A 22,730-nucleotide genomic window follows, 5' to 3' on the forward strand; every position below is an offset into this window, starting at 1 on the left:
GGGATAAAGAGAACCCTGCTACAGATGAACACATTGTTAGAGATAGAGAGGGAAGAGATGGGTGTACCAGCGAGTATGTCTGCCTCGTCCATGTAATGTGTGCTGAGCACCGTGACTCTGCCTGCTCTGCGACTCTTCAGCAGAGACCACACCTGGTGTCTGGAACAGGGGTCCATACCAGCAGTAGGCTCATCCAGGAGCAGGATCTAAACATATACACAAACACAAAATCTAATCAAATGTTATTTGTCACATGCTTCGTAAACAGATGTGGACTAACAGTGAAATACTTACTTATAGGACCTTCCCAAAAATGCAGAGAGAAAGAAAATAGAGAAATAATAGAAAAGTAAAACATGTAATAATAAAAGAAAATAGATACACAATGAGTAGCAATAACTTGGATATATACACTGTACAAGGGGTACAAGTACCGAGCCGATGTGCACGAGGTAATTGGGGTAAATATGTACAGTACCAGTCAGTCAAAAGTTTGGACACACCTACTCATTCAAGGGTTTTTATTTCTTTTTTACTATTTTCTACATTGTAGAATAATATTGAAGACATCAAAACTATGAAATAACACATATGGAATCATGCAGTAACCAAAAAAGTGTATTTAATATTTTAGATTCTTCAAAGCAGCCACCATTTGCCTTGATCACAGCTTTGCACACTCTTGGCATTCTTTCAACCAGCTTCACCAGGAATGCTTTTCCAACAGTCTTGAAAGAGTTCCCACATATGCTGAGCACTTTTTGGCTTCTCCTTCACTCTGCGGTCCAACTCATCCCAAACCATCTCAGTTGGGTTGAAGTCAGGGGATTGTGGAGGCCAGCTCATCTGATGCAGCACTCCATCGCTCTCCTTCTTGGTCAAATAGCCCTTACACAGCCTGGAGGTGTGTTGGGTCATGGTCCTGTTGAAAAACAAATGACAGTCCTACTAAGTGCAAACCAGATGGGATGGTGTATCGCTGCATAATGCTGTGGTAGCCATGCTGATTAAGTGTGCCTTGAATTCTAAATAAATCACCAACAGAATCACCAGCAAAGCACCCCCACACCATCACACCTCCTCCTTCATGCGTCACGGTGGGAACCACACATGCGGAAATCATCCGTTCACCTACTCTGCATCTCACAAAGACACGGCGCTGGAACCAAAAATCTCAAATTTGGATTCATTGTACCAAAAGGACAGATTTCCACCGGTCTAATGTCCATTGCTCATGTTTCTTGGCCAAAGCAAGTCTCTTCTTCTTATTGGTGTCCTTTAGTAGTGGTTTCTTCGCAGGAATTCGACCATGAAGGCCTGATTTATGCATTCTCCTTTGAACAGTTGATGTTGAGATGTGTCTGTTACTTGAACTCTGAAGTATTTATTTGGGCTGCAATTTCTGAGGCTAGTAACTCAAATGAACTTATCCTCTGCAGCAGAGGTAACTCTGGGTCTTCCTTTCCTGTGGCGGTCCTCATGAGCCAGTTTCATCATAGTGATGGTTCTTGAAATGTTCCAGAATGACTGACCTTCATGTCTTGAAGTAATGATAGACTGTCGTTTCACTTTGCTTATTTGAGCTGTTCTTGCCAGAATATGGACTTGTTCTTTTACCAAATAGGGCGATCTTCTGTATAACACCCCTACCTTGTAACAACACAACTTATTGGCTCAAACACATTAAGAAGGAAAGAAATTCCACAAATTAACTTTTTAAGAAGGCACACCAGTTAATTGAAATGCATTCCAGGTGACTACCTCATGAAGCTGGTTGAGAGAATGTTAAGAGTGTGTAAAGCTGTCATCAAGGCAAAGGGCAGCTACTTTGATTTGTTTAAGCAAAAAAGTCTTACTACAGTCGTGGCCAAAAGATTTGAGAATGACACAAATATTAATTTCCACAAAGTTTGCTGCTTGTGTCTTTAGATATTTTTGTCAGATGTTACTATGGAATACTGAAGTATAATTACAAGCATTTCATACGTGTCAATAAAAGCCTTTGACAATTACATGAAGTTGATGCAAAGAGTCAATATTTGCAGTGTTGACCCTTCTTTTTCAAGACCTCTGCAATCCACCCTGGCATGCTGTCAATTAACTTCTGGGCCACATCCTGACTGATGGCAGCCCATTCTTGCATAATCAATGCTTGGAGTTTGTCAGAATTTGTGGGTTTTTGTTTGTCCACCCGCCTCTTGAGGATTGACCACAAGTTTTCAATGGGATTAAAGTCTGGGGAGTTTCCTGGTCATGGACCCAAAATATCGAAGTTTTGTTCCCTGAGCCACTTAGTTATTATCACTTTTGCCTTATGGCAAGGTGCTCCATCATGCTGGAAAAGGCATTGTTCGTCACCCAACTCTTCCTAGATGGTTGGGAGAAGTTGCTCTCGGAGGATGTGTTGGTACCATTCTTTATTCATGTCTGTGTTCTTAGGCAAAATTGTAAGTGAGCCCACTCCCTTGGCTGAGAAGCAACCCCACACATGAATGGTCTCAGGATGCTTTACTGTTGGCATGACACAGGACTGATGGTAGCGCTCACCTCGTCTTCTCCGTACAAGCTTTTTTCCGGATTCCTGAAATAATCGGAAAGGGGATTCATCAGAGAAAATGACTTTATCCCAGTCCTCAGCAGTCCAATCCCTGTACCTTTTGCAGAATATCAGTCTGTCACTGATGTTTTTCCTGGAGAGAAGTGGCTTCTTTGCTGCCCTTCTTGACACCAGGCCATCCTCCAAAAGTCTCCGCCTCACTGTGCGTGCAGATGAACTCACACCTGCCTGCTGTCATTCCTGAGCAAGCTCTGTACTGATGGTGCCTCGATCCCGTGGCTGAATCAACTTTAGGAGACGGTCCTGGCGCTTGCTGGACTTTCTTAGGCGCCCTGAAGACTTCTTCACAACAATTGAACCGCTCTCCTTGAAGTTCTTGATGATCTGATAAATGGTTGATTTAGGTGCAATCTTACTGGCAGCAATATCCTTGCCTGTGAAGCCCTTTTTGTGCAAAGCAATGATGACGGCACATGTTTCCTTGCAGGTAACCATTGTTGACAGAGGAAGAACAATGATTCCAAGCACCACCCTCCTTTTGAAGCTTCCAGTCTGTTATTCGAACTCAATCAGCATGACAGAGTGATCTCCAGCCTTGTCCTCGTCAACACACACCTGTGTTAACGAGACAATCACTGACATGTCAGCTGGTCCTTTTGTGGCAGGGCTGAAATGCAGTGTAAATGTTTTTTTTTTTTAGGATTCAGTTCATTTGCATGGCAAAGAGGGACTTTGCAGTTAATTGCAATTCATCTGATCACTCTTCATAACATTCTGGAGTATATGCAAATTGCTATCATACAAACAGAGGCAGCAGACTTTGTGAAAATTAATATTTGTGTCATTCTCAAAACTTTTGGCCACGACTGAACATGATTCCATATGTGTCATTTCATAGTATATGTCGTCACTTTTATTCTACAATGTAGAAAATAGCAAAAATAAAGAAAAACCCTGCAAACAGTCCAAAAATGTGCTTTTCTTTCAAAACAAGGACATTTCTAAGGGACCCCAAACTTTTGAACGGTAGTGTGTGTATGTATGTGTGTAAACCTACACCTAAGCCAAGTACATTTATACAACATTTTTCACAATTCTTGACATTTAATCTTAGTAAAAATCCCCTGTCTTAGGTCAGTTAGGACCACCACTTTATTTTAAGAATGTGAAATGGCAGAATAATAGTAGAGAGAATTATTTATTTCAGCTTGTATTTCTTTCATCACATTCCCAGTGGGTCAGAAGTTTACATACACTCAAATAGTATTTGGTATCATTGCCTTTTAAATTGTTTAACTTGGGTCAAACGTTTCGGGTAGCCTTCCACAAGCTTCCCACAATAAGTTGGGTGAATTTTGGCCCATTCCTCCTGACAGAGCTGGTGTAACTGAGTCAGGATTGTAGGCCTCCTTGCTCGCACACGCTTTTTCAGTTCTGCCCACACATTTTCTATAGGATTGAGGTCAGGGCTTTGTGATGGCCACTCCAATACCTTGACTTTGTTGTCCTTAAGCCATTTTGCCACAACTTTGGAAGTATGCTTGAGGTCATTGTCCATTTGGAAGAACCATTTGCAACCAAGCTGTAACTTCATGACTGATGTCTTGAGATGTATCTACAATATATCCACAATTTTCTATCCTCATGATGCCATCTATTTTGTTAAGTGCACCAGTCCCTCCTGCAGCAAAGCACCCCCACAACATGATGCTGCCACCCCCGTGCATCACGGTTGGGATGGTGTTCTTCGGGTTGCAAGCCTCCCCCTTTGTCCTCCAAACATAACGATAGTCATTATGGCCAAACAGTTCTATTTTTGTTTCATCAGACCAGAGGACATTTCTACAGAAAGTACGATCTTTGTCCCCATGTGCAGTTGCAAACCGTAGTCTGGCTTTTTTATGGCGGTTTTGGAGTAGTGGCTTCTTCCTTGCTGAGTGGCCTTTCAGATTACATTGATATAGGACTCGTTTTACTGTGGATATAGATACTTTTGTACCAGTTTCCTCCAGCATTTTCACAAGGTCCTTTGCTGTTGTTCTGGGATTGATTTGCACTTTCCGCACCAAAGTACGTTAATCTCTAGGAAACAGAACGCGTCTCCTTCCTGAGCGGTATGATGGCTGCGTGGTCCCATGGTGTTTATACTTGAGTATTATTGTTTGTACAGATGAACGTGGTACCTTCAGGCGTTTGAAAATTGCTCCCAAGGATGAACCAGACTTGTGGAGGTCCACATTTTTTTTTCTGAGGTCATGGCTGATTTCTTTAGATTTTCCCATTATGTCAAGCAGAGGCACTGAGTTTGAAGGTAGGCCTTGAAATACATCCACAGGTACACCTCCAATTGACTCAAATGATGTCAATTAGTCTATCAGAAGCTTCTAAAGCCATGACATCATTTTCAGGAATTTTCCAAGCCATTTAAAGGTACAGTCAACTTAGTGTATGTAAACTTCTGACCCACGAGAATTGTGATCAAGTGAATTATAAGTGAAATAATCTGTCTGTAAACACTTGTTGGAAAAATGACTTGTGTCATGCACAAAGTAGATGTCCTAACCGACTTGCCAAAACTATAGTTTGTTAACAAGAAATTTCTGGAGTGGTTGTAAAACGAGTTTTAATGACTGAAACTTCCGACTTCAACTGTATAGCTTCACACACACGTTCAAAAGTTGTGTCCTTGTTTTGGAAAGAAAACCACATTTTTTGTCCATTAAAATAACATCAAATTGATCAAAAACACAGTGTAGACATTGTTAATGTTGTAAATGACTATTGTAGTTGGAAACGGCTGATTTTTAATGGAATATCTACATAGGTGTACAGAGGCCCATTATCAGCAACCATCACTCCTGTGTTCCAATGGCACGTTGTGTTAGCTAATCCAAGTTGATCATTTTTTGAGTGAGAGAGAGAGTGAGAGAGATTTCTGTTGTGTTCTGAGGGTGGATGATCAAGGATCCAGCTACCTTGGGGTCTCCCAGGATGGCTATGCCCACAGACAATTTCCTCTTCTGGCCTCCACTCAGGTTCTTAGCCTGGGCGTCCATGATCTTCTCCAGGTCTAGATCCTTCAGCACCTTGGACACCTAACAGACAGATCCAACACACAGGAGGGAGGGAGAGAAAAGGATGTGATCCCAAACACTGACTCAATATTAATCCATCTTGTGAGTTGAAGCTGAATTCAGAAATACGAAAGCAACATAGAGGCCCGCCAGTTAACTTCACTAGGGTAGGGGGCAGCATTCGGAATTTTGGATGAAAAGCGTGCCCAAAGTTGTGTTAGCTAATCCAAGTTTATCATTTTTGAGTGAGTGAGTGAGTGAGTGAGTGAGTGAGTGAGTGAGTGAGAGAGGGGATTGCCTGCTACTCAGTTTCAGAAGCTAGGATATGCATATAATTGGTAGATTTGGATAGAAAACACTCTAAAGTTTCCAAAATGGTTACAATAATGTCTGTGAGTATAACAGAACTGATATGGCAGGCGAAAACCTGAGGAAAATCCATCCAGGAAGTACTATTATTTTGAAAGGCTGTTTTTCCATTGAAAGCCTATCCACCATACAAAGACTTAGGACCCAGTTCACGATCTCTATGGCGTCTTCTACATGTGGCCAGTCTTTAGGCATTGCTTCAGGCTTTTACTCTGAAAAATGAGGGAGATACAGCACTTTCGATGAGTGGACAGTGGAAATTTCCAGACATGAGTCCAGCGCGCGATCGGGCCTTTCTTGTTTCTCCTTTTCTATTGACGAAGCTTTTGTCCGGTTGAAATATTAGATTATTTATGACAAAAACAACCTGAGAATTGATTTTAAACATCGTTTGACATGTTTCTACGAACTTTTATTGTACTTTTTTGATTTTTCGTCTGTCTGTTGTGACCGCGCTTTGTTCCAATGGATTGCTGAACAAAACGCACCAACAAAACAGAGGTTTTTGGACATAAAGAGGGACATTATCGAACAAAACAAACATCTATTGTGTAACATGGAGTCTTCGGAGTGCAACCATATGAAGATCATCAAAGGTAAGTGATACATTTTATCGCTATTTCTGACTTTTGTTACTCCTCTTCTTGGCTGCTAACTGTTAGTAATGATTTGTCTGCTGGGCGCTGTTCTCAGATAATCGCATGGTTTGCTTTCGCCGTAAAGCCTTTTTGAAATCTGACACAGCGGTTGGATTAACAAGAAGTTTATCTTTAAGCTGGTGTATAACATTTGTATCTTTTATGTATGTTTATTATGAGAATTTCTGTTTTGTTGTTTCACGCTCTGCAATTTCACCGGATGTTGTTTGAGACAGTGGATTATTGAACAAAACGCGCTAACAAAACTGATGTTTTTGGATATAAACATGGACTTTATCGAACAAAACGAACATTTATTGAGTAAATGGGAGTCTTGTGAGTGCAAACATATGAAGATCATCAAAGGTAAGTGATTAATTCTATCACTATTTCTGACTTGTGTTACTCCTCTACTTGGCTTGTTACTGTTTGTAATGATTTGTCTGCTGGGCGCTGTTCTCAGATAATCGCATGGTATGCTTTCGCAGTAAAGCCTTTTTGAAATCTGACACCGTGGTTGGATTAACCAGAATTTTACTTTAAACCCATGTATAACACTCTGTTTTTGAATTTGGCGCTCTGCAATTTCACTGGATGTTGGCTCCCACACCCCCTAGTGAGGTTAACAACCAGCCATGCTTGAGTGACCGAGTGATCATATATGATGCATTTTACACTTACATTTGACTAATTTAGCAGACGCTCTTATCCAGAGCGATTTGAAACAGCATTCAGTATCACAAGTAAATCCTTCTTGAAAATAGCCGCAGGTAATAAAAATCCCCTCACCTCATTGTCAATGTCAGAGGGGAGAATCCCTTTAATGGCAGCGAATATCCTCAGGTGCTCTTCTACAGTCAGCACGTCAAAGATGATGTTGAACTGAGGGCAGATGCCCACCAGCTGCCTCATCTCTGCCCCCTCAGCGATCTCTGCCACAGGGGAGCCGTAGATGGAGGCGTGGCCGTCGGTCGGAGGGCAGATCCCACACAGGATGTTCATCAGAGTGGACTTCCCCGCTCCGCTGTGGCCCAGGAGGGCTGTGATCTGACCTTCGTAGATGTCAAAGGTCAAGCCTGGATAGAAGGGAAGGGGGCGGGACATGAAGACATTAGGGTCTACGAAGAGCCTCATATGGGGCGGTTTCTCGGACACAGATTAAGCCTAATCATGGATGAGGATAAACAGAGAAAGGTAAGACAACGTCAGGATCTGTTAAGGAAGTTCGGAACTGCCGATTTCCAATTTGTCTGTTAGATACGGCAACTAGAAAAGAGGCTCCACACAGACACAGACACAAGAGTGACAAGAGAAATATGTAGAGCAATGAGCCTCACCCCTCAGAGCTTCCACGATGCTGTCCTTCTCTTTGTACACCTTGCGGATGTTGTTAATGCTGCCAGGGTGGGGAGACAGAGACGAGGGTAAACGACAGGTTTCAATCTGGCACTCATTCTTTCTGGGTCAAAGCTAATGGAAGTTTGCAGGCTGGCAGCAGACCAAGCCAGTTGGTTCCTATCAGGAGCTCATCTATATCGATACAGCTCGGCTGAGGTTATCGTTTCCCCTGGACTAAAAAGCCTGTATTTCTGTCCTGGAAAGTCAATAATGGGGCCAGGTTTCTCAATAATGTAAGAGGATATCAGCCTGATCCGGACCTGTCGAGCTGAGGCAGCCACAGTCTATTTTCAAAGCCACTTGTTCCAGAGAGACACAAGTGTTCTCTTCCAGCCAGGGACAGGAGCATTATGAAAAGAAAGAAAGATCTGCACCAAAATGTTTCATATCATGCACCATCAGAACTGACATCAATGGAAAGTTGCTGATTCACACTCCTTCTGGCTTCAAAAGAAAAACAGGCCTTATTCCTAAAATTTAATCTCAACTTCAAGTTTTTTGTAAATTGTTGAATATGCAATTAAAAATTCCAAGATATTTATGAGGTTACAGCCTCAATCTCATTGCCCTGACAGGTAGTAATAGGTGAACGGTTCAGAGGTCTATTTCTTGCTTTAGAAAACACAATTAGTTTAGTCAGCATTGAGGAGACAACAATAAACAACAGTATAATCAGCATAAAAGTGAAGTTGTGCATTTTGCACATTTGTCTTCATTATTTATAAAATAGTGAATAAGAGGGGACCAAGTCCCGAGCCCTGGGGCACACCATTACAGACAGACAATTTAGCAGACATGAGCACATCAAATTGAGTGCACCGAGTTCTATCAGACAGATCGTTAGCAAACCATGCAACTACATGCTCGGAAAGACCTATGCTCGATAATCTCTGCCTCAGTACAGCATGATCAACTGTATCAAAAGCCTTAGAGAGATCAATAAAAAAGTGAGACAGTGCTGTTTTTAGTCAAGGGCTTCAGTGATATAATTTAAAACCTTCATGGATTTCAGGGCTTTATGTACCTCCTGCACTGAGAATGGCAAAAAGCTAAACGTTTGACCAGCTCTCACCGGTTCATCCACACAGGGCTGTATAGAGACAGAAGATACTAAATCAAACAGCCTATCAGATGACACAAAGTGTTCATTGAAACAATTCAGCATTTCAGTTTCGTCATGAACAGCAACAGAGTCCTTCAACAAACATGAAGGTATTTCATTAACAGTACTGTTACCAGACAGATTTAATAGCCCTCCAAAACTTCCTAGGGTCATTCAGGTTATCAGTAGTAACAGACATAAAATATTCAGACTTGGCCTTCCTGAAAAGAGAAGAACACTTGTTTCATAGCTGCGTAAAAAGAAGCCAATCAGCATCAGAAGATGATTTCTTTGCTTTTAGCCCAGGCTAGATTACGGTCGTGAATAATACAAGACAGCTCAGAAGAAAGCCATGGATTATCCCGCCCTTTATCTCTGAACCTGCGGAATGGGGCATGTTTTTTACTATTTGGAAAAAACAATCATGAAAGAATTTCCAGGCAGTTTCCACATCAGGAAAAAGCTCAATCTTGTTACAGTCAAAATAAAATAAATCATGAAAGAAAGCCTGCTCATTAAAGGTTTCTCTTCAAATCATATTTTGTTTGTCACATGCGCCGAATACAACAAGTGTAGACCTTACAGTGAAATGCTTACTTACAAGCCCTTAACACTTATTGTTCTAAAACTGCATTTTTGGTTAAGTAAAAAAAATCTGTAAAAAATAGAAAAAGAAAAGTAACAAATAATTAAACAGCAGCAGTAAAATAACTATAGCGAGGCTATATATAGGGCGTACCGGTACAGAGCCAATGTGCAGGGGCACCGGTTAGTGGAGGTAATATCTACATGTAGGCAGAGTTAAAGTGACCATGCATAGATAATAAACAGAGTAGCAGCAGCGTAAAAGAGGGGTCTGGGTAGCCCTTTGATTAGCAGTTCAGGAGTCTTATGGTTTGGGGTTAGAAGCTGTTAAGAAGCCTTTTGGACCTAGACTTGGCACTCCGGTACAGCTTGCCGTGCGATAGCAGAGAGAACAGTCTATGACTAGGGTGGCTGGAGTCTTTGACAATTTTTAGAGCCTTCCTCTGACACTGCCTGGTGATGTACTGGGCCGTACGCACTACCCTCTGTAGTGCCTTGCGGTCGGAGGCCGAGCAGTTGCCATACCAGGCAGTGATGCAACCAGTCAGGATGCTCTCAATGGTGCAGCTGTAGAAACTTTTGAGGATCTGTGGACCCATGTCAAATCTTTTCAGTCTCCTGAGGGGGAACAGGCTTTGTCATCCCCTCTTCACGACTGTCTTATTAGTGTGTTTGGACAAGGATATTTTGTTGGTGATGTGGACACCAAGAAACTTGAAGCTCTCAACCTGCTCCACTACAGACCCGTCAATGAGAATGGGGCGTGCTCGGTCCTCGTTTTCCTGTAGTCCAGAAATCAGCTCCTTTGTCTTGTTCACATTGAGGGGGGGTTGCTGTCCTCGCACCATCGTTGTCGGTGATCAGGCCTACCACAGTTGTGTCATCGGCAAACTTGATGATGGTGTTGCCTGGCCATGCAGTCATGAGTGAACAGGGAGTACAGGAGGGGACTGAGCACACACCCGAGCGGCCCCCCGTGTTGAGGATCCGCGTGGCGGATGTGTTGTTACCTACCCTTACCACCTGGGGGCGGCCCGTCAGGAAGTCCAGGATCCAGTTGCAGAGGGAGGTGTTTAGTCTCAGGGTCAAGGGCTTGTAAGTAAGCATTTCACTGTAAGGTCTACACCTGTTGTATTCGGCAAATGTGACAAATAACATTTGATAATATTTTGTATAGTTTTATCTAAAAAAGATAACTTTAATGTTTTACCATTTTTGTTCTTATGAAATTCACTGAGGAGGATGGTCAACCCCTTCCTCCTCTGAGGAGTCTCCACTGAACTACACCCATCGTACAGGACACCTCCAGCAACTATGGTGGATGCATAACCAGGCCAGCCCAGTACAGCTTGGCTTAGATCAGTAGTGTGGAAAGGGTATAAGTCTTCCCTGTGGCTCAGTTGGTAGAGCATGGTGTTTGCAACGCCAGCATGGTGTGTGCAACGCCAGGGTTGTGGGTTCGATTCCCACGGGGGGCCATTACAAAAAAAAAAAAAAAATGCATGAAATTGTATGAAATGTATGCATTCACTACTGTAAGTCGCTCTGGATAAGAGCGTCTGCTAAATGACAAAAATGTAAATGTATAAAGGGGAGGCTCTTACCGGATGGCCTCTTTCCCCCTGAATTCCGGAGAGACGGGCTCCACAGACTCATCCACTCCTGGGGCCCCATTCACCTCCGTCTCGTAGACAGAGCTCACCTCGACGTAGCGCTTACTGCGCTTGGACCAATAGGATGGCTTCATGAAGTATACCAGGGAGCGCCGCATGCCAAACTCACCTGCACAAAGGATACAGGAATACGGAAGGTCATTTGAGATAAATAGACAGGTCGCTCTTAAAATAAATTTACGCAACTAAGACCAAACTGTATGAGTAAAGGTTGAATGAAATCAATACTTCCTTCATGTGTTGAGGAGAAGTCAAAACAGTACCTGGTAGGACCTGGTCCAGGTAGACAGCCAGCAGCAGGTAGAGTATACAGTCCAGGACGAGCATGAGAAGGGGGGCGTAGAGGGGATGGGGGCCGTTGGCCAAGGTAGTGAACACAGCTCCGTCCCCCTGGGCCTCCAGGTACACCACCTACACACAGAGAATAGAACAGAATAGCTTTATTACATGGGGGGTGGACTCCGTAAACATTGCACACTGTTCTGGACAACCTTGACAATAAAATGTTGGGCAACTCCATGGTAACAGGCTGATGCTGTGAGTCCGTTTTTTCATTTTAAAATGTATGTCAAACAAAAACCAATGATTGCAAAGTTAAACAAACCATTCAACTTTATGTACAAGAATAACTTAACAATTTCCACAGAACATTTTACAAAAACACATTTACTTGAACAGATTTGCAGATGCAAAGTTTGGTAACAGAATGACGGTTTGTGCTGTTTGTTCTGTGATTCTGTTACCAAACTTTGCACCGTTTCACCACAGAAAATATGCGCTTCTATTGGCCAAGTCCAGGTAGTTGCTCCCTGTTTCGGTCTGTTTAATCCCGTTTGGTGCTTAATGAACACGACACGGGCGTTGCGTAGGTTGGTTACCTGGGCAATGCCGATGGAGAACGCGCTGGGGGACAGCAGACAGAGAACCCAGACCAGCGGCTGGGGGAAGTCCTTCATCAGGACAGTGAACAGGGACAGGCAGCCGAACACCACAGTCAGCATTGAGCCCACAGTACTGGCAAACTTTGGCTTCTTAAACAGAGGGGTCAGCATGAAGGAGAAGAAGATCTGGGGAAGGATAAAATACAAGAGTTTAAAGAGGTAGTTCACTGAGGTTTGAAATCGGATGGAACATTCTAGGTAAGTAAATAATAATCTACACTTAAAAAAAGTGAACAATCCCTTTGTTATGGCCTGTCACAACCAATGCAAGTCAACCAAATGCAGCGTCAAATCTATTGCTAGAGGGGAGTTAAAAGCTAACAGCATCCAATGCTAACTGAAATTAAGAAGTTAATTTCTGGTCAAATCTGTGACACACATGGCACATTAAATAGAAATCTTGGCCTTAAAACCTTTTCAGACATCTTTCCTCTGACACGCACATAAAAGCGTCTGCTAAATATAAATAAACTCAGCGAAAAAAGAAAAATCGGCCCTTTTTCAGGACCTTCTCTTTCAAACATAACTCGTAAAAATCCAAATAACTTCACAGATCTTCATTGTAAAGGGTTTAAACACTGTTTCCCATGGTTGTTCAATGAACCATAAACAATTAATGAACATGCACCTGTGGAACGGTCGTTAAGACACTAACAGCTTATAGACGGTAGGCAATTAAGGTCACAGTTAAGAAAACTTAGGACACTAGGGAGTCCTTTCTATTGACTCTGAAAAACACCAAAAGAAAGATCCCCAGGATCGCTGCTCATCTGTATGAACGTGCCTTAGGCATGCTGCAAGGAGGCATGAGGACTGCAGATTTGGCCAGGGAAATAAATTGCAATGTCCGTACTGTGAGACGCCTAAGACAGCGCTACAGGGAGACAGGACAGACAGCTGATCGTTCTCGCAGTGGGAGACCACGTGCAACAACGCCTGCACAGGATCGGAACATCCAAACATCACACCTGCGGGACAGGTACAGGATGGCAACAACAACTGCCCGAGTTACACCAGGAATGCACAATCCCTCCATCAGTGCTCAGACTGTCCGCAATAGGCTGAGAGAGACTGGACTGAGGGCTTGTAGGCCTGTTGTAAGGCAGGTCCTCACCAGACATCACCGACAACAACGTCGCCTATGGGCACAAACCCACTGTCGCTGGACCAGACAGGATTGGCAACAAGTGCTCTTCACTGACGAGTCGTGGTTTTGTCTCACCAGGGGTGATGGCCGGGTTCGCGATTGTTGTCGAAGGAATGAGCGTTACACCGAGGCCTGTACTCTGGAGCGGGATCGATTTGGAGGTGGAGAGTCCGTCATGGTCTGGGGCGGTGTGTCACAGCATTATCGGACTGTGCTTGTTGTCATTGCAGGCAATCTCAACGCTGTGCATTACAGTGAAGACATCCTCCTCCATCATGTGATACCCTTCCTGCAGGCTCATCCTGACATGACCCTCCAGCATGACAATGCCACCAGCCATACTGCTCGTTCTGTGCGTGATTTCCTGCAAGACAGGAATGTCAGTGTTCTGCCATGGCCAGCGTGTCAGTGTTCTGCCATGGCCAGCGATGAGCCCGGATCTCAATCCCATTTAGCACGTCTGGGACCTGTTGGATCGGAGGGTGAGGGCTAGGGCCATTCCTCCCCAGAAATGTCTGGGAACTTGCAGGTGCCTTGGTAGAAGAGTGGGGTAACATCTCACAGCAGGAAATGGCAAATCTGGTGCAGTCCATGAGAAGGAGATGCACTGCAGTACTTAATGCAGCTGGTGGCCACACCAGACACTGACTGTTAATTTTGATTTTGACCCCCCCCCCTTTGTTCAGGGACACAATATTCAATTTCTGTTAGTCACATGTCTGTGGAACTTGTTCAGTTTATATCTCAGTTGTTGAATCTTGTTATGTTCATACAAATATCTACACATGTTAATATGCTGAAAATAAACATAGTTGACAGTGAGAGGACGTTTGTTTTTTTGCTGAGTTTATATACAGTGCTTTCAGAAAGTATTTATACCCCTTGAGGTATTTTGTTGTGCTACAGCCTGAATTCAAAATGGTTTCAATTGTTTTTTTTCCTCACCCATCTACACACAATACCCCATGATGACAAAGTGACATGTTGATTATTTTTTATTTGCACATTTATTGAAAATTAAACTAATTTACGTAAGTATTCACACCCCTTAGTCAATACATGCTAGAATCACCTTTGAAAAGTGATAACAGATGTTCTTCAAGCTCTGTCAAGATGTTTGTTAATCATTGCTAGACAGCCATTTTCAATCTTGCCATGGATTTTCACGCCGATTTAAGTCAAAACTGTAACTAAGCCGCTCAAGAACATTCAATGTCGTATTGGTATGCAACTCCAGTGTATATTTGGCCCTGTGTTTTAGGTTATTTTCCTGCTGAAAGGAGAATTTGTCTCCCAGTGTCTGTTAGAAAGCAGACTGCACCAGGGTTTCCTCTAGGATTTTGCCTGTGCTTAGCTCTATTCCATTTATTTTTTATAAACTCCCTAGTCATTTCCGATGACAAGCACACCCATAACAACATGATGCAGTCACCACCATACTTGAAAATATGATGAGTGGTACTCAGTGATGTGTTTGATTTTCCCCAAACATAAACTTTGTATTCAAGACTTTCAGGACAAGTTAATTTCGTAGCAATTTTTTTTGCAGTTTTACTTTAGTGCCTTGCTGCAAACAGGATGCATGTTTAGGAATATTTTTATTCTGTAGGCTTCCTTCTTTTCACTCTGTTATTTAGGTTAGCATTGTGGGGTAACTACAATGTTGTTGAGCCATCCTCAGTTGATTCCTCCTATCACAGCCATTAAACTCTAACTGTTTTAAAGTCACCATTGGCCTCATGGTGAAATCCCTGAGCAGTTTCCATCCTCTCTGGCAACTGAGTTAGGAAGGACGCCTGTATCTTTGTAGTGACTGGGTGTATTGATACACCATCCAAAGTGTAATTAATAACAACTTCACCATGCTCAAGGGGAGAGCGAATGTCTTTTACATTTTTTTTTTTTTTAAACCCATCTACCAATAGGTGCCCTTCTTTGTGAGGCATTGGAAAACCAAGTTGGTCTTTGTGGTTGAATGTGTTTGAAATGTACTGCTCGACTGAGGGACCTTGTAAATAATTGTATGTACGTGGTACAGAGACGAGGTAGTCATTCAAAAATCATGTTAAACATTATTATTGCCTTACAGAGTGAGTCCATGCAACTTACTACATGACTTGTTAAGCACAATTCTACTCCTGAACTTATTTAGCCTTGCCATAACAAAAGGGTTTGAATACTTATTGACACATGACAATTCAGCTCTTCATTTTTAATTAATTTGAACATTTATAAAAACATAATTACACTTTGACATTATGGGGTATTGCGTGTAGGCCAGTGACACACAATCTCAATTTAATCAATTTTAAATTCAAGCGGTAACAACAAAATATGGATCATATTTTCACCCATCAGGCTATTCTCAATTTAAACATTGTCTTTACTAACATGTCAAATTAGTTTAGATTTAGAATGGCCCATTATCAAATGGGCAGGAACAGTTGTAAGAGAAAAAAAGACATCCGTATGCATTCGATTAGCAAATGGCGGCCACTTTCCCGCCAGTTTGTTTCACTCATGTCGGGTAGGCTACTCCACAGGTGATATTCCGCCTAAACTGTGTGTGCCATGGACTCTCCAACCCTGTTCCTTCAGCTACCCAGTGTTTAATTTGGGAAACCAAGTGAAATCAGTTTGAGAACATTAATAGTATGATGTTTTCACAACAAAACATATTTAATTAAACTGTTGTCAGACTCTCTCACTGCGCACCGGAGAAAGGAATGAAGGAGAGACGGGTGAAAGAAATGCTTCACCGTAGGGATGGTGCCAGGTTTCCTCCACACGCGACGCTTGGCATACAGGCAAAAGAGTTAAATCTTTCTTGGTTTCCTCAGGCCAGAGAATCTTGCTTCTATGACAGTCTTTAAGTGCCTTTTGGCAAACTCCAAGAGGGCTGTCTTGTACTTTTACTGAGGAGTGGCATCCATCTAGCCACTCTACCATAAAGGCCTGATTAGTGGAGTGCTGCAAAAACAGTTGTCCTTCTAGAACAGGGTTTGGCAATTCCAGTCCTGATTGGTGTCACAGTTTTGCCCCAGCCCCAGCTAACACACCTGGCTCCAATAATCACCTAATCATGATCATCAGTTTAGAATGAAATTTGATTAATCAGCTGTGTTTGCTAGGGATGGAGAAAAAGTGTGACACCAATCAGGCCCTTGAGGACTGGAGTTGCCCACCCATGTTCTAGAAGGCTCTCCCATCTCCACACAGGGTATCTGGAGCTCTGTCAGATTGACCATCGGGTTCTTGGTCACCTCCCTGACCAAGGCCCTTCTCCCCGACTGCTCAGTTTGGCCAGGCAGCCAGCTCTAGGAAGAGTCTGGGTGGTTCCAAACTTCTTCCATTTAAAAAAGATGGAGGCCACTGTGTTCTTGTTGACCCTCAATGCTGCAGAAATGAATTGATACCTTTCCCCAGATCTGTGCCTCAACACAATCCTGTCTCAGAGCTCTACGGACAATTCCAAACCCCATAGCTTGTTTTTTTTCTCTGACATGCACTGTCAACAGTGGGACCTTATATAGACAGTTGTGTGCATTTCCAAATCATGTCCAATCAATTGAAATTTACCACAGGTGGACTCCAATCAAGCTGTACAAACAGCTCAAAGATGATCAATGGAAACAGGATGCACCTGAGCTCAATTTCGAGTCTCATAGCAAAGGGTCTGAACACTTATGTAAATAAGGTATTTCTGTTTTTAATATACTTGCAAACATTTCTAAAACCTATTTTAACTTTGTCATTATGGGGTATTGTGTGCAGATGGCTGAGATTTTTTTGTTGATTGAATCCTTTTAAGAATAAGGCTGTAACGTCACAAAATGTGGGGAAAGTTTCCGAAGGCACAACACACACACACAACCAGTCAAAAGTTTGGACACACCTACTTATTGCAGGTTTTCTTTCTGTATTTTTATTATAATAATAGTGAATACATCAAAGCTATGAAATAACACACACGGAATCATGTAGTAAAAAGTGTTAAACAAATCAAAATATATTTTATATTTGAGATTCTTCAAAGTAGCCACCCTTTGCCTTGACAACAGCTTTGCACACTCTTCGCATTCTCTCAACTCAGGTAGTCACCTGGAATGCATTTCAATTAACAGGTGTGCCTTGTTAAAAGTTCATTTCTGGAATTTCTTTCCTTCTTAATGCCTTTGAGACAATCAGTTGTGTTGTGACAAGGTAGGGGTGGTATATAGAAGATAGGGCTATTTGGTAAAAGACCAAGTCCATATTCTGGCAAGAACAGCTCAAATAAGCAAAGAGAAAGGACAGTCCATCATTACTTTAAGACATGAAAGTCAGTCAATACGGAAAATGTCAAGAACTTTGAAAGTTTTTTCAAATGCAGTCGCAAAAACCATCAAGCACTATGATGAAACTGGCTCATGAGGACCGCCACAGGAATGGAAGACCCATATTTACCTCTGCTGCAGAGGAGTTACAAGCCTCAGAAATTTCAGCCAAAATAAATGCTTCACAGAGTTCAAGAACAGACAACTCAACATCAACTGTTCAGAGGAGACTGCGTGAATCAGGCCTTCATGGTCAAATTACAGCAAAGATACCACTACTAAAGGACGGCAATAATAAGACACCTGCTTGTCCAAGAAACACGAGCAATGGACATAATTTTTTTGTTATAACCACCGTGTCTTTGTGAGACGCAGAGTAGGTGAACGGATGATCTCCGCATGTGTGGATCCCACCGTGAAGCATGGAGGAGGAGGTGTGATGGTGCTTTGCTGGTGACACTGTTGGTGATTTATTTACATTTCAAGGCACTCTTAACCAGCATGGCTACCACAGCAATACGCCATCCCATCTGGTTGGCGCTTAGTGGTACTATCATTTGTTTTTCAACAGGACAATGACCCAACACACCTCCAGGCTGTGTACGGGCTATTTGACCAAGGAGAGTGATAGAGTGCTGCATCAGATGACCTGGCCTCCTCAAATCACCCGACCTCACCCCAATTGAGATGGTTTGGGATGAGTTGGACTGCAGAGTGAAGGAAAAGCAGCCAACAAATGCTCAGCATATGTGGGAAATCCTTCAAGACGGTTGGAAAAGCATTCCAGGTGAAGCTGGTTGAGAGAATGCCAAGAGTGTGCAAAGCTGTCATCATGCAAAGGGTAGCTACTTTGAAGAAGCAAAAATATATTTTGATTATTTTACAACGTAGAAAATAGTCTAAATAAATAAAAACCCTGGAATGAGTACGTGTGTCCAAACCTAGGAAACTAGGCATATGTCGCACATCACTACTTCACAAGAGGCATTTTTATTTTTTTTATTCATCAAAATGCATTTTTTTTGGCAGAAATGCCTTCTGGAACATGTGAACTTTCATGTGCCTTAATAACTAACTTTTATGCCATCCGTAAATTTGAATAAATAAATACAATTACAGGCCTAGTTGGTTTAGCCACGGAAAAAGACAGGAACTTTCCCGCTAGCCATGATTGGCTAAGATAATGGATGATCTGGACATGCTAAGAGAGGAGAAAGGATTGGTCTGCCATGTAGCATGCTTGTCTTTAACATGAGCTGCTCAGTATGTATTGGTAATCCTTACTACTGTGTCTTTTTTGAAAGATATCATGAAGAACAGCAAAAGTGTTGCTACTGTACTGCTCTCCACTTTCTGGAGTACGATTGTGCCATGCTGACTCTCTCGGACTTTGAAAATGAATCAGACTATAAGGAAATCCCTGATTTAAGTTAAAACATTTTCATTGAACCAGACATTGTGGAGTTTTCTCAAATGCTAATCAACATTGTTGTTGTCACGGAAGAAGTTAACAGAGTTTTGAAATCAGTGGAATGCCCAGTGAAAGCAGAGTATGCTAGCTAAGGATATGGGAGAAAATTCTGGCTTTTGATTTCAAATATGCAGAGTGAGTCAAAAAGAGAACACACAGAAGGCTGTTGTATAAAACACCTGTCTCCGGATTACAGCTTCAATTTAAGGGCAACCAAGGCATCCATGACAGAGGGAGAAGCGTTCATCCATGTATACGGGTAATATAGTCTAGCTAGCTACATTTTCAAATATTATAAATTTCTAATTTTGTCAGAAAGTTGTTTTCATTGCAAGTTAAAGAGTACTGTTAGATAACATTTGCTAGCTAATGTTAGCTGGCTGGCTCGCTAGCTAGCGTTACTTGTATGATCTGTGTAGTAATATTATTTGTATCTCAGAAAGCCATTTGCATTGCTAGTCATAGCCTAATGTTAGCTAGCTAGCTAACATTGAACCTAGTTAGTTAGCTTTAGCTACCTGCAGATTCATGCATAGTAGCTAGCTATGACAATCAGTTTGTATTGCCAGTAGTTATGATTGGGATTATTGCCGCATTCAAAACAACTGGGAACTCAGGAAAAAGAAAACGAGCTCCGACTGGGATTTTTTTGTTGTTGTTGCAGCCATTCAACTCGGAACCTCGGGCCTCTTTATAGAGTCCCCACTTTCCGACCTGAAGAGCACTGATGCCATGATTTGACCTCGTATTTTTCCAAGTTCCCAGTTGTCTTGAAAGCAACCTTAGGTTCATTGTTTATCTAGCTACATGTCTAAACAAAAGACTCTACTTCGCCAGATGATTACATGATCCACCAAGTTAGCCAGGTGTGATTATGGTCATCTATTGTACTTCATGAACATGCTTAGACAATAGTGACCCATACACTTAACTAGATGTGGCTGGGGGGTGGTTACAGCACTTCTTTCACATGACCCATCAATTTAGACAATTGTGTCTGGGTAGGAATCATCTAATAAATATAAAATATTTACATGGACACTTTATATTTTTGATATTGCTACTATTCAAATATGCAAGTAACCATTTCACTGTATCATTTACACCTTTTGCATCCTGTGCATGTGACAAATAAACTTTGATTTTGTTTGATATGGTGTGTGTTTACCAGAGATGGTAAGGTGAAGAACATGACCTGCCCCAAAGTCAGATTAGGATATAGGCCATGGACTAGATAAAGTGTATTTTTGCTACTACTTACCACTTTTAGTATTTCAATCTTTGGTTGTTTACTAAACTACTCACTATGTTTAGCACATGGCCTCACATGTGAATCCTTAAAAAGATGGGTGGGGCTAAGGCTTAAAAGGGTGTAAACCATGATGAATGGGTATAGACAAAGAAGAGCTCTCCAGTAGGTGTACCCAAACATTCAAGGGCCATTTTCTCATAAGTGGAGTTACAAGTTTATCAACTTTCAAAGCATAACTGCAGTGTATGATATACCATTATCCAGCTATGAGTCTCTACTTTTATCCAATGTAAAAATCACAACTTCAAATTTTGCTACAAAGGACAGAATCGAGCCAGTCGGTGTCACACATACACACACCCACACCAGTGGCGGTCTGTCCCGTTTAAGATGAGGAAAGATTATACAGTTGAAGTCGGAAGTTTACATACACCTTAACCAAATACATTTGCATCTGTTTTCACAATTCCTGACATTTAATCCTAGTAAAAAATGCCATGTCTTAGGTCAGTTAGGATCACCACTTTATTTTAAGAATGTGAAATGTCACAATAATAGTAGAGAGAATTATTTATTTCAGCTTGTATTTCTTGCATCACATTCCCAGTGGGTCAGAAGTTTACATAAACTCAATTAGTATTTGGTAGCATTGCCTTTTAAATTGTTCAACTTGGGTCAAACATTTCTTGTAACCTTCCACAAACTTCCCACAATAAATTGGGTGAATTTCGGCCCTTTCCACCTGACAGAGCTGGTGTAACTGAGTCAGGTTTGTAGGCCTCCTTGCTCACACACACTTTTTCAATTCTGCCCACAAATGTTCTATGGGATTGAGGTCAGGGCTTTGTGATGGCCACTCCAATACCTTGACTTTGTTGTCCTTAAGCCATTTTGCCACAACTTTGGAAGTATGCTTGAGGTCATTGTCCATTTGGAAGACCCATTTGCGACCAAGCTTTAACTTCCTGACTGATGTCTTGAGATGTTGCTTCAATATATCCACAGAATTTTCCTTCCTCACGATGCCATCTATTTTGTGAAGTGTACCAGTCCCTCCTGCAGCAAAGCACCCCCACAACATGATGCTGCCACCCCCACGCTTCACGGTTGGGATGTTGTTCTTTGGCTTGCAAGCCTCCCCCTTTTTCCTCCAAACATAACGATGGTCATTATGGCCAAACAGTTCTATTTTTGTTTTATCAGACCAGAGGACATTTCTCCAAAAAGTACCATCTTTGTCCCCATGTGCAGTTGCAAACCGTAGTCTGGCGTTTTTATGGCGGGTTTTGGAGCAGTATCTTCTTCCTTGCTGAGCGGCCTTTCAGGTTATGTCGGTATAGGATTCATTTTACTTTGGATATAGATACTTTTGTACCTGTTTCCTCCAACATCTTCACAAGGTCCTTTGCTGTTGTTCTGGAATTGATTTGCACTTTTCGCACCAAAGTACGTTCATCTCTAGGAGACAGAACGCGTCTCCTTCCTGAGCGGTATGACGGCTGCGTGGTCCCATGGTGTTTATACTTGCGTACTATTTTGTACAGATGAACGTGGTACCTTCAGGCATTTGGAAATTGCTCCCAAGGATGAATCAGACTTGTGGAGGTCTACAATTTTTTTTCCTGAGGTCTTGGCTGATTTCTTTTGATTTTCCCATGATGTCAAGCAAAGAGGCACTGAGTTTGAAGGTAGGCCTTGAAATACATCCACAGGTACACCTCCAATTGACTCAAATTATGTCAATTAGCCTATCAGAAGCATCTAAAACCATGACTCATTTTCTGGAATTTTCCAAGCTGTTTAAAGGCACAGTCAACTTTGTGTATGTAAACTTCAGACCAACTGGAATTGTGATACAGTGAATTATAAGTGAAATAATCTGTCCGTAAACAATTGTTGGAAAAATTACTTGTGTCATGCACAAAGTAGATGTCCTAACCGACCTGCCAAAACTATAGTTTGTTAACAAGAAATTGGTGGAGTGGTTGAAAAACGAATTTAAATGACTCCAACCTAAGTGAATGTCAACTTTCGACTTCAACTCTATTTTTTCATGAACATGGCCTTATTTCTATTACAGCATATTGGATGACTGTCATTCATATTCTATTCATCCAGTTAAATGTAAATTAAATAAAATTGGTTACATAAACATATTTAGCAGATGTTATTGCGAGTGTAGAGAAATGCTTGTGTTCCTAGCTCCA

The 22,730-nt window shown here is 42.0% G+C and overlaps 1 protein-coding gene across 4 annotated transcripts in view; it reads right to left on the reverse strand.

The window, feature by feature from the left end:
- Window positions 1-22,730, reverse strand: part of abca5 (ATP-binding cassette, sub-family A (ABC1), member 5) — a 93,331-nt gene that overhangs the window by 41,790 nt on the left and 28,811 nt on the right. For all 4 annotated transcript variants that reach the window (XM_014212913.2, XM_014212904.2, XM_014212922.2 and 1 more), the window contains 7 exons: window positions 12,275-12,463; window positions 11,660-11,807; window positions 11,328-11,505; window positions 7,976-8,034; window positions 7,428-7,714; window positions 5,533-5,652; window positions 68-206 (listed from right to left, as the gene is read on the reverse strand). In XM_014212913.2, the coding sequence (XP_014068388.1) occupies window positions 68-206; window positions 5,533-5,652; window positions 7,428-7,714; window positions 7,976-8,034; window positions 11,328-11,505; window positions 11,660-11,807; window positions 12,275-12,463 (1,120 nt within the window). The remainder of the gene's footprint in view (window positions 1-67; window positions 207-5,532; window positions 5,653-7,427; window positions 7,715-7,975; window positions 8,035-11,327; window positions 11,506-11,659; window positions 11,808-12,274; window positions 12,464-22,730) is intronic.

This window comes from Salmo salar, chromosome ssa01 (assembly GCF_905237065.1).
Source record: "Salmo salar chromosome ssa01, Ssal_v3.1, whole genome shotgun sequence".
Lineage (NCBI taxonomy): Eukaryota > Metazoa > Chordata > Actinopteri > Salmoniformes > Salmonidae > Salmo > Salmo salar.